The sequence below is a fragment of the Vulpes vulpes genome, chromosome 14, assembly GCF_048418805.1.
Source record: "Vulpes vulpes isolate BD-2025 chromosome 14, VulVul3, whole genome shotgun sequence".
NCBI lineage: Eukaryota > Metazoa > Chordata > Mammalia > Carnivora > Canidae > Vulpes > Vulpes vulpes.
In genome coordinates this window covers 76,254,874-76,267,696 of record NC_132793.1, presented here as the reverse complement: position 1 = coordinate 76,267,696, position 12,823 = coordinate 76,254,874, and the positions used below count along the sequence as shown (strand labels likewise).

General features: G+C 37.2%; 1 protein-coding gene across 2 annotated transcripts in view; it reads left to right on the top strand.

Annotated features, from left to right (window-relative positions):
* The window catches only part of SCAMP1 (secretory carrier membrane protein 1), a 117,889-nt gene that overhangs the window by 30,812 nt on the left and 74,254 nt on the right, over positions 1-12,823 (top strand). Inside the window, exon 2 of one of the 2 annotated variants that reach the window (XM_072736941.1) lies at positions 225-302. The exons of the other annotated variant lie outside the window; for it this stretch is intronic. Within the exon in view, the coding sequence (XP_072593042.1) occupies positions 225-302 (78 nt within the window). The remainder of the gene's footprint in view (positions 1-224; positions 303-12,823) is intronic. 2 annotated transcript variants of the gene reach the window in all.

Here is a 12,823-nt window from a genome sequence, read left to right as displayed (position 1 = left end):
AGCAGCTGATTTGCATCTAACCTAGTTTTTTCGTTGAGGATGTGAGAGCTGTGGGTATAAATGTCAACTTTGTTGGAATGGGACTGAGTAAATCTGTTAATCTTTATTTTTCTCTGTTAGCTTCACTGGGTGACTAACAGTGCAGATAGAGCAGATGCTTTGTAAATATCAAAACTGTTCTTTAAAGGATAAGTAATCTTTTTTTCCTCTGAATTTTATTCCAGGACCCATCAGTTACACAAGTGACAAGAAATGTTCCACCAGGACTTGATGAATATAATCCATTCTCGGATTCTAGAACAGTAAGATTTTCTTAATTAGACTACTTTTAAATGTTAAAATTGAAGTTAAATAGGAATTATATTTCAGTTATGATTTCTTTTTTATTTTTTTTACTATTTATTTATTTATGTATTTATTTATTTACTTATATTAGAGTTCAGTTTGCCAACATATAGTGTAACACCCAGTGCTCATCCTGCCAAGTGCCCCCCTCAGTCCTTGTCACCCAGCCAACCCAACCCTCTGCCCGCCTCCCTTTCCACTACCCCTTGTTCGTTTCCCAGAGTTAGGTGTCTCTCATGTTTTGTCATCCTCACTGATATTTTCACTCATTTTATCTCCTTTCCCCTTTATTACCTTTCACTATTTTTTATATTCCCCAAATGAATGAGACCATATAATGTTTATCCTTCTCTGATTGACTTATTTCACTCAGCATGATATCCTCCAGTTCCATCTATGTCGAAGCAAATGGTGGGTATTTATCATTTCTAAAGGCTGAGTAATATTCCATTGTATACATAGACCACATCTTCTTTATCCATTCATCTTTCAGTGGACACCGAGGGTCCTTCCAGGTTTGGCTATTGTGGACATTGCTGCTATGAACATCGGGGTGCAGGTGTCCTGCCGTTTCACTGCATCTGTATTTTTGGGGTAAATCCCCAGCAGTGCAATTGCTGGGTCATAGGACAGTTCAATTTTTAACTCTTTGAGGAACCTTCACACAGTTTTCCAGAGTGGCTGTACCAGTTCACATTCCCACCAACAGTGCAAGAGGGTTCCCCTTTCTCCACATCCTCTCCAACAGTTGTGGTTTCCTGTCTTGTTAATTTTCACCCTTCTCACTGGTGTGACGTGGGATCTCACTGTGGTTTTGATTTGTATTTCCCTGATGGCCAGTGATGCGGAGCATTTTCTCATGTGCTTGTTGGCCATGTCTGTGTCTTCCTCTGTGAGATTTCTGTTCATGTCTTCTGCCCATTTCATGATTGGATTGTTTGTTTCTTTGCTGTGGAGTTTAATAAGTTCTTTATAGATCTTGGATACTAGCCCTTTGTCTGATAGGTCATTTGCAAGTATCTTCTCCCATTCTGTAGGTTGTCTTTTAGGTTTGTTGACTGTTTCTTTTGCTGTGCAGAAGCTTTTGATCTTGATGAAGTCCCAATAATTCATTTTTGCTTTTGTTTCCCTTGCCTTCCTGGATGTATCTTACAAGAAGTTGCTGTGGCCAAGGTCAAAAAGGGTGTTGCCTGTGTTCTTCTCTAGGATTTTTTTTTTTTTTTTTTTTATGATAGTCACATAGAGAGAGAGAGAGAGGCAGAGACACAGGCAGAAGGAGAAGCAGGTTCCATGCACCGGGAGCCCGACGTGGGATTCGATCCCCGGTCTCCAGGATCGCGCCCTGGGCCAAAGGCAGGCGCCAAACCGCTGTGCCACCCAGGGATCCCCTTCTCTAGGATTTTGATGGATTCTTGTCTCACATTTAGATCTTTAATCCATTTTGAGTTTATCTTTGTGTGTGGTGTAAGAGAATGGTCTAGTTTCATTCTTCTGCATGTGGCGGTCCAATTTTCCCAGCACCATTTATTGAAGAGACTGACCTTTTTCCAGTGGATAGTCTTTCCTGCTTTGTCGAATATTAGTTGACCATAGAGTTGAGGGTCCATTTCTGGGTTCTCTATTCTGTTCCATTGATCTATGTGTCTGTTTTTGTGCCAGTACCACATTGTCTTGATGACCACGGCTTTGTAGTACAACCTGAAATCTGGCATTGTGCTGCCCCCAGCTATGGTTTTCTTTATTAATACTCCCCTGGCTGTTCGGGGTCTTATCTGGTTCCACACAAATCTTAAGATGATTTGTTCCAACTCTCTGAAGAAAGTCCATGGTATTTTGACAGGGATTGCATTAAATGTGTAAGTTGCCCTAGGTAGCATTGACATTTTCTCAATATTAATTCTTCCACTTCATGAGTATGGAATATTTTTCCATCTCTTTGTGTCTTCCTCCATTTCTTCCAGAAGTGTTCTGTAGTTTTTAGGGTATAGATCCTTTATCTCTTTGGTTAGGTTTATTCCTAGGTATCTTATGCTCTTGGGTGCAATTGTAAATGGGATTGACTCCTTAATTTCTCTTTCTTCAGTCTCATTGTTAGTGTATAGAAATGCCATTGACTTCTGGGCATTGATTTTGTATCCTGCCACACTGCCAAATAGCTGTCTGAGTTCTAGCCATCCTGGGGTGGAATCTTTTGGGTTTTCTAGGTACAGTATCATGTCATCTGTGAAGAGGGGGAGTTTGACTTCTTTGCCAAATGGAATGCCTTTTATTTCTTTTTGTTGCCTGATTGCTGAGGCTAGGACTTCTAGTATTATGTTGAATAGCACTGGTGAGAGTGGACATCCCTGTTGTGTTCCTGATCTTAGGGGAGAGGCTCTCACTGTTTCCCCATTGAGAATGATATTGGCTGTGGGCTTTTCGTAGATGGCTTTTAAGATGCTGAGGAATGTTCCCTCTATCCGTACACTCTGAAGAGTTTTGATCAGGAATGGATGCTGTATTTTGTCAAATGCTTTCTCTGCATCTATTGAGAGGATCATATGGTTCTTGTTTTTTCTCTTGTTGATATGATCAATCACATTGGTTGCTTTATGAGTGTTGAACCAGCTTTGCATCCCGGGGATAAATCCCACTCGGTCATGGTGAATAATCTTCTTAATGTACTGTTGGATCCTATTGGCTAGTATCTTGTTGAGAATTTTTGCATCTGTGTCCATCAGGGATATTGGTCTATAATTCTCCTTTTTGGTGGGGTCTTTGTCTGGTTTTGGAATTAAGGTGATGCTGGCCTCATAGAACGAGTTTGGAATTATTCCATCTCTTTCTATCTTTCCGAACAGCTTTAGTAGAATAGGTATGTTTTCTTCTTTAAACGTTTGATAGACTTCCCCAGGGAAGCCATCTGGCCCTGGACTTTTGTGTCTTGGGAGATTTTTGATGACTGCTTCAGTGTCCTCCCTGGTTATCGTCCTGTTCAAGTTTTCTATTTCTTCCTGTTCCAGTTTTGGTAGTTTGTGGTTTTCCAGAAATGCGTCCATTTCTTCTAGATTGCCTAATTTATTGGCATATAGCTGCTCATAATAATTTTTTGAAATCGTTTGTATTTCCTTGGTATTGGTGTCATCTCTTTTTCATTCATGATTTTATTAATTCGAGTCTTTTCTCTCTTCTTTTTAATAAGGCTGGTTAATGGTTTATCTATCTTATCCTTTCAAAGAACCAACTCCTGGTTTTGTTGATCTGTTCCACAGTTCTTCTGGTCTCTTTTTTATTGAGTTTTGCTCGAATCTTTATTAACTCTCTTCTTCTGCTGGGTGTAGGTTTTATTTGCTGTTCTTTCTCCAGCTCCTTTAGATGCAAGGTTAGGTTTTGTATTTGAGTTCTTTCCAGTTTTTTGATGGATGCTTGTATTGCGATGTATTTCCCCCTCAGGACTGCTTTTGCTGTATCCCAAAGATTTTGAATGGTTGTATCTTAGTTCTCATTAGTTTCCATGAATCTTTTTAATTCTTCTCTAATTTCTGATTTCTTTTTCATTTTTTCTGATTTGTTTTTTTTTCTGATTTCTTTTTTAGTTTATTGGTTAAACTTGTATAAAATAAGCTGTTAGTGTTTTATTTATAATTTGGAAAGTTAAATTTTTTTAAACAGAAAGGATTATCAGTAATAATTGCATATTACCATAATGGTCCTAGTGAAATACTACAGATTTTCTTTTATGTTCTACCTTGCTACTAATTCCTCTAATAAGTATGTCTTAGTACAGTTCTTTGAACAGGAGATGGAAGTGCTTTTCGCTATAAGTGTTGTCTTCATGGTAGTGGAGGGGTGATGGTTTCTTACAAAACAAAACATTCTACTCTCTGGAATTTTGCTTGGCTTAGGGAATATATTCTCCTCAAAATTTAGTCTTTTTTTTTTCATAGATTTTTAAAAAAATTTAAATTCAATTTGCCAACATACAGTACATCATTAGTTTCAGATATGGTTTTCAATAATTCATCAGTTGTGTGTAATACCCAGTGCTCATCATATCACGTGCCCTCCTTAATGCCCATTATCCATTTATCCCATCCTCCCAACCACATCTCCTCAAAATTTAGTCTTGATTTATGTAGGGGTATGAAGAAAAATAAAGCCTTAAGAAACAGGGATTGTCTACCCTGGATGCATATTAGAAGCACCTGCAGAACTTTATTACATATTTCATTAGGGCTCTGCTCTTTTACAATTAGGGCACTTACGGTTTTTGTTGTAGTTCTCTTGGTGATTTTATTCTGAGCCAATTTTGAGAACTATTGAGGTAGGTTCTGTTGAGGATTCTTCCCCCAAATTTCTCTGGCAAATAATTGTTTTTCTTGTGTTTTGAGTCTTATAGTGTAATTTAGAGTAATTCTTACACTCAAGAGGTGTCTTAGTTAAATTAAACACTGTTGGTCTTTGGAATATAAGTCATTCTGGTGAAGATATTGAAGTTCTTCAGTTGTATGCTTGGATTTACAGATCAGTGTAATGATCATTACTCAGTCATCTCTTCCTGGTGTGTTTTTTCTATAAACTCGAAAAATAATTCTCAAAGATATTGTAGGTTTTAGCTTAGAAATTTATTCAAGATGTTTTATATTAACATTTTGGGGTTAGAAAGAGCTGTGTACAAAATTAAAGCATTAAAATAAGAATTAACTTTTACACTTCACTTTTTTCAAAGCCCTTATTGAACAGACTTTGCTTACGTGTAGCAACTATAAACCAGCCTGGGATTATTACTGAGGTGTTCATTGAACAAGTAAATTTCAGATTGAACCATTGAAGATGGCCATAAGTTGATAGTTTTATTTTGACATGTAAAATGGCAATTTCATATGATTCAGTCTTAAAATAAACTAGTGCTAGGAATGTATGTATAAGAGTGCATTTGTTGTTGAAAGGGAGAAGAAGAGCTGGTATATTTTATTCTGCTATATGTAGTTCTTTTAATATGATTTTGGGTGGGGATAGAGATGGGAACAAGTCTCCTTAATATTTGGTGGTGAGGAATGAAGAGATGTTTTCATATAACTTTTTGAAGATTTTACTAGCAAGAAGTATGGTAAACCTTTTAAAAGTAGTTTTAGATGATTCTTATCAGTAGTATTAGACTCTTTACCAAGTTGTCTACTTTGTGTCATGTGCTTTACGTGTCATTACTGAATTCTTACAAAATTCAGAATGGATTTATAAAAAATTGTTTTCTTTTTTAAAAAAGATTTTATTTATTTATTCATGAGAGACAGAGAGAGAGGCAGAGACACAGGCAGAGGGAGATGCAGGCTCCATGCAGGGAGCCTGATGTGGGACTGGATCCTTGGACTCCAGGATCATGCCCTGGGTTGAAGGTGGTGCTAAACCACTGAGACACCCAGGGATCCTCCAAATTTCTGTTTTGTTAATAAAGAATCTGAGACACAGGTTTTCCAGGAAGTGACAGAATTGTTTTAACTAACTCATCTGTTATCTGTAAAGCTTTTGCCTTTTCCATTTTGCTAGTTCTTCTTTAGAGATAGGTGCTTAAGAATAGAAGGTACAGTCCTGGTATATGAAAAATTTCTCACCTAATTGGAAGTTAAAACAGTTATATAAAGAAGATAGATCCAGGAAAAATAAAATGTAAATGTGTAAATTATAGTTTGAAACAGAGTTTTTGCAGTCAAGAATAGATTTTCTGAAAGAGAATAGTCTTATGTAGGTATGTAGGCAATATGGACAAGCCAATTTAAAATGAAACACTTAGGGGGGCCTGGATGGTTCAGTCGGTTAGGCATCTGTCTTCAGCTCAGGTCATGATCATGAGGTCCTGGGATCGAACTCCACATTGGGTTCCCTGCTCAACAGGGAGCCTACTTTTCCTTCTCCCTCTGATGCTCCCACTGCTTGTGCTCTCTCAGTCTGTCAAATAAATAAATAAAATCTTAAAAAAAACCCCAAAACATTTAGATTTGATAGAGTGTCAGAACCAGGGAAAATGCAAATTATTGTAACGTGCATTTTCCACTGTACTTTTTTTACGTAATCGAAATCATAGTTGAAATAATCCAAAAAATAAAAATTCCTTTGTTTTCTCTATGGTATCAGAAACTTTTTTTTTTTTTAATAGTTGTGATTGTTTTCCAAAACAGATTAGGTGCATTTGGATAAATGTTTTAAGTGATATGTTAGAACTCATCTATGTAATGTTTTAGTTGATTGGTGATATTCATACTCATACTTATTTTGGAAATACATTAGTGAAAAAAAAAGAAAAAAAGAAATACATTAATGAAAATGAAGCTTCTGAATTGTTATATAAGGGTATGATGAAATATTTAAGGTCAAGTGAGAAGATCCATCAGCAGAATGAGTGTATAAACTGAGATTTAGAAAAAGTTACTGTTTTTTGTTTCCTACTTAGGTTTCCTTTTATATTTAGTATTATGTTTGAAAGAAAACTAAGGTAATTTAAAAAATGAAGGCAGCAATGAAATTTTTTTTTAATTTTAATTTATTTTTATTTTTTTATTTTTTTTATTTTTATGATAGGCACACAGTGAGAGAGGCAGAGACATAGGCAGAGGGAGAAGCAGGCCCCATGCACCGGGAGCCCGACATGGGATTCGATCCCGGGTCTCCAGGATTGCACCCTGGGCCAAAGGCAGGCGCTAAACTGCTGCGCCACCCAGGGATCCCTGCAATGAAATATTTTAATAATAATTTACATATTCACTTTATATTACAAATATAGAGAAAGGAGTTGTACCAAGACACGTTATAATATAGACTAGGCCAGTGTGTTGACAGTGTAATGAAAGGCTGTTGAGCACTTGAAATGTGGTTAGTCTGAAATGAAAATGCTATAAAAATGGAAGGTAGTCTTGACTTCCAAAATAATTTTTGGTGTGAACTCAAAATTCATTTTCCTGCCGAAAATTGTTAGGCTTGGTGGGTAGGTTCCCTGGCCTACTTTCTCAAATTTAATGAATAAAATACTAGAAAAATTGACTCATCCTTGAGAACTGGTATGTATTGACCAGTTCTCTAATTATTTGCCACATCCTGACACTTTTATCTCCAGGAAATGTGACGTGTCTGTCCTTTTCCTTCCTACTAAACTCTCCTAATTTAAGTACTCAGGTGAAATAGTACTTACCTGTCTCCAGTTTCTCTCCTCTCAGCTTAAATTCCACATTCATTCATTATAGTCATTCCCTTGCCTTCCCTTCTCTCCCTTACTTTGACATAATCTCTAGGCTATAACCCAAGTGCTGGTTATACACAATTTTGTTTACTTCTACTCTCTGCCCCTGCCCCAGCAGCTAAATATGGCTGGAGAAAGCATGTCAGGCCATCTCACTTTCAGTTACTGGCTGGCTCAGTAGAATACTAGAATACTGAATATTCTAGTCATATAATTGTCCACTTTCTTCTTCCTCTCTCCTCTTCTGTAAAGTCTCTTCCCCTGTGCTCACTCTCAGATGATGACCTTGCTTATTTCACTGAGAAAATGGAAGCAGTCAGTAGAGAATGTCCACAGACTCCCATCACTGTATCTACCTATCACTGTTTATACCCATAGTCTCTGCTATCCTGTCATTTGTAGATGAGCTACCTTTTTGTACTTCTGTCTAATGTCATTTCCTCTATTTCTGCACTATATTCTTTGCACTCTCACCCAAGAACTTTGCTTAATTGCCACTTCCTACATCATTAGTTTTTTCCTTCTACTGGATCTTTCATATCTTCATAAAAATATGTGTTTTCTCCCATCTTAGACAAAAAAAAATCTCAAAAATTTATTTACTTTAACAGCTTTATTGAGATAAAATTAATATGTCCATTTAAGGTGTATAATCCACTGTTTTCTGGTGTAGTCAACCATTATCATATTCTAATTTTAGAATGTTTTTGTTTCACCCCTAAAAAGTCAGACCTTTCAGCAGTCACTTCACATATCCCTTCCCTTTCTAGCTGTAGGCAACTACTAATTTACTTTCTGGTTCTCTAGATTGGTCTTTCTGGACATTTCATATAAATAGAACTATGGAATATGTGGTCTTCTGTGACTAATTTCTTTCACTGTGCATAGTATTTTCAAGGTTCGACTGTGGGACTCAATCCCAGGACTCCAGGATCACGCCCTGGGCCAAAGGCAGGTGCTAAACTGCTGAGCCAGCCAGGCTGCCCAGGATTTTGTTTTTAACACTCCACCAAAATGTACTTGTCAGGGTAGCCATTGACTTCTACATTGCTAATTCAGTGGTAAATTTTCAGTCTTAACCTTAATCAGCAGCACTGGTAGTTGATCATTATCTCATTCTTAAATATTTTCTTCATTTGGCTCTTAGAGCAAAGCAGTTTTTCCTTCTCAGTCTCCTTTTTTAGTTTGTCTCTTCCCCCTGCATATTCACCCGCAGTATTGAAGGGCACCTGGAATTAAGCTTTGCTTCTCCACTCCATCTATGCTCACTTAATGGTGATTTCATCCAGTTTTATAGTTTTAACTACTATCTATAGCTTTAAATACATGTGGGTGACTCCCAAATTTACATCTGCAGCACAGACCTCTCTAATGAACACCAGGTTTGTATTTTCAACTGCCTACTAGATATATCTAACTGAGTGTCTTAGAAATTGCAAATTCAGCATCATGAAAACTGAACTGAATCCCTTGCTTATCAACCTACACATTTTCAGTCTTTCTCTTCTCTGTCTTACTAGTTGCTTAGGTCAAAACCTTGGTAGAATTTTGCTATTTGCATTTCCTTGTATATTACATCATTCTTTCAGGAAATCCTGTTGGCTCTCCCTTAAAAATACATCAAAATCTGATTCTTTTTCTCCATAGCCACCACTTGGCTTGATATGTGATCATCCCTTGCCTGGATTACTGCAGTGGTGGTTTCCTAGCTAATCTCTCTCCTTCCACCTTTGCCTCATTTTGGTGCTTTTCAACTCCGTATCATGAGATCCCTTAAAGTTGACTATTTCAGTCTCCTGTTAACTCTTCAGTAGCTTTTATTTTTTATTTTTTTATTTTTTATTTTTTATTTTTTAATTTTTATTTATTTATGATAGTCACAGAGAGAGAGAGAGGCAGAGACACAGGCGGAGGGAGAAGCAGGCTCCATGCACCGGGAGCCTGATATGGGATTCGATCCCGGGTCTCCAGGATCGCGCCCTGGGCCAAAGGCAGGTGCCATACCGCTGCGCCACCCAGGGATCCCTTATTTTTTATTTTTTAAAAAATATTTTATTTATTTATTCATGAGAGACACACAGAGAGAGGGGCAGAGACACAGGCAGAGAGAGAAGCAGGCTCCATGCAGAGAGCCAGATGTGGGACTCGATTCCTGGACTCCAGGATCACACCCTGGGCCGAAGGCAGGCGCTAAACCGCTGAGCCACCTGGGCTGCCCTCTTCAGTAACTTTTAATTTTCTTCCTAGTAAAATCAAGACTCCTTAAAAGAATCTGGTTCCTAACACCTTTCTGTTCTTTATCTCTTTACACTCTTTCCCTCATGTATTCCTATATCCAGAACACTGGTATTGGTCAAATACGTCAGGCATTCTTCTCACTTTGCACTGGCTTATTCATTCCTTCTAAGATGGTCTTCCCCCAGATACCTGCAAGATTGACTTCTTCACTTGCATAAAGTATTTATTTACTCAAATAGTGACTTCCCTGACCACCTTTGTAAAATTAAATCCACTCAACCTTTATTCACAATACCTTTACCTGTTTTTTTGTTATTGTTGTTCCATCAAATGTATTGCTTTTTGAGATACTCTAAAATGTATTTATTATGTATATTGTTTATCTTCCATTGCTAGAATGTAAACTCCATGAGAATAAGATGTCTACTTGTTTTGTTCATTAACGTATCTCAAATGTCTATTAACTGTTGGACATTGTAGTTGATCAATAAATGTTTGATTCATGTATGTATGAATATGTATGATCATGCCTCTTCCATTCATTTATCTTTTTATTTATTTATTTATTTATTTATTTATTTATTTATTTATTTATTTTTCATTTGCCTTTCTTTACTTGGAAACTCCCATTCATGTATATTTCTTCTTTCATCCTATTCGGCACCTCTTCCCCCCAAGTATTCCAATCTTTAAAAGCCTTGTTTTAACATGGTTATCTATTCTGATAAAATTATTGCTATTTGGCTTGATTCTGACATTAATATGTGTAATTTCCACCACCCTTCATAACAAGAGGATCTATGTTAAGCATAGCCACAGTCAGTTCCTGTCTGCTCAGAGACTGAAAAAGTCAATGAAAGTTGCAAAAGTTTTAGGTTTCTTTTGGCAGTCTCTTGAACTTTGTTGCCTTAGAGAGGTGTTCTCAATTTTCAAGGTTTCTAAAACTCCCTCTGGGTAGCTTCTTTTAAAATGTAAACCTTTTCTCCTCATCCCCTTGAGTTTTTGAATCTGTGTGTTCATAGTGGGGACCAGAGTCTGCGTTTTTTAAAAGATTGATATATTATTTATTGCTTGAGAGAGAGAGTGTGAGCAAGCAAGCTGGGGGATGGGGGAAGGGGCAGGGGAGGGAGAGAGAAAATCTCAAGCGGACTCCATTCTGAGCGTGGATCCCTGGCGCGGGACCCTGAGATCATGATCTGAGCTGAAATCAGGAGTCAATTCTTTGTTTTTTTTTTTTTTTTTTTTTTTTAGGAGTCAATTCTTAATCAACAAATCTAGGCGCCCCAGATTTTGCATATTCAATAAGTATCAGGGGTTTATAGATGCAGGGTATCTATAAACACATTAAGAACCATTGCTTTAGACCCTGAGTAAACTTACACTTTATTGGTTCACTGATGGAAGAGAACAGGAAAAACAAGGAGAAATTTTCTTGAATAGGTGTGTTTAGAATACAGAAGAAAATCAGGAAGGAGAACATATATTTGCGCATCAGAAAGATAACTCATGGACCAGAGCCTTGAAGAGATCTTCTGCGTTATTTATTTAATAGTGAAACATCTTTAGAATTTTCAGTGCAGAGAGCTCATTAGGTGATAGAAAAATCTCTATATTACTGTGTTACCATGATTGTTATAATGTTCTTAATTTTATTGAGCCAGAGTGTATTTTGAAATGAAAAATGTTGAACATTTTTTCATGTGTCTGTTGTCCATTTGTATGTCGTCTTTGGAGAAATATCTGTTTGCATCTTCTGCCCATTTCTTGACTGTTTTTTGTTTGTTTTTTGGTGTTGAGTTTGGTGAGTTCTAGATTTTGGATTCTAGCTCTTTATCTGATAAGACATTTGCAAATATCTTCTATTCTCTAGCTTTTTAGTTTTGTTGACTGTTTCCTTTGTTGTACAAAACATTTTTATACTGATGGAATCCCAGTTAAAATGCCAAGTTTTAAAAATTGAGGTTTTTTAAAGTTTTAATTCCAGGATAGTTAATATAGGGTGTTATATTAGTTTCAGATGTGCAATATAATGATTCAGCAGTTCCACACGTTGTTTGGCTCATCGTGGTAAGTGTACCCATCACCTATTGTGAGTATTGTTGTTTTTTTTTTTTTTAATTTTATTTATTTATTCATGAGAGACAGAGAGAGAGAGAGAGAGAGGCAGAGACACAGGCAGAGGGAGAAGTAGGCTCCGTGCAGGGAGCCTGACGTGCAGGGAGCCTGACGTGGGACTGGATCCTGGGTCTCTAGGACCACACCCTGGGCTGAAAGCTGCCCTAAACCGCTGAGCCACCCAGGCTGCCCTATTTTATTGTTTTTGATTCTTCCGTGAATGGTATGACTTTCTTATTCCAGTGTTTCATCATGAATGTAAAGGAATGCAACTGATTTATTTGTGTTGATTTTGTATCCTGTCACTTTATAGAAATCATTGATTCTAACAGTTTTTGACAGACTTTTAGGATTTTATGTAAGATCAATAAAAAATGATAATTATATTTCCTTTCCAATTTTTAAAAAGATTTTATTTATTTATTCATGATAGACACAGAGAGAGAGAGAGACAGAGAGGCAGAGACACAGGCAGAGGGAGAAGCAGGCTCCATGCAGGAAGCCCAATGTGGGACTCCATCTGAGGACCCCGGGATCAGGCCCGGGCTGAAGGTGGCGCTAAACCGCTGAGCCACCTAGGGATCCCCTCTTCCTTTCCAATTTAGATGCCTTTGCAGGAATGGAAGTCTTGAGTGGATAGTTACATTAGTTTTCTTTTTACTGCATGTGCAAAGGTGAAAAGTTGAAGTAGAATTAGAAGCCATTATCAATATAGGTCTTTAAAGATTGTGGCCAGAGCTTTACTTGTTTTGAGGTGGCTAAAATACTGAATCCCAGAACAGGATCTAGCTAACATGTACAGATTTGAAGAAATTATTAGCATAATAGCTATTAGATTAATATAACTGCTCTCAGATATTTGTGTCTCTTCAATCTTTCTCATCATTGCTATTCTACATCTCACATATATCAAGT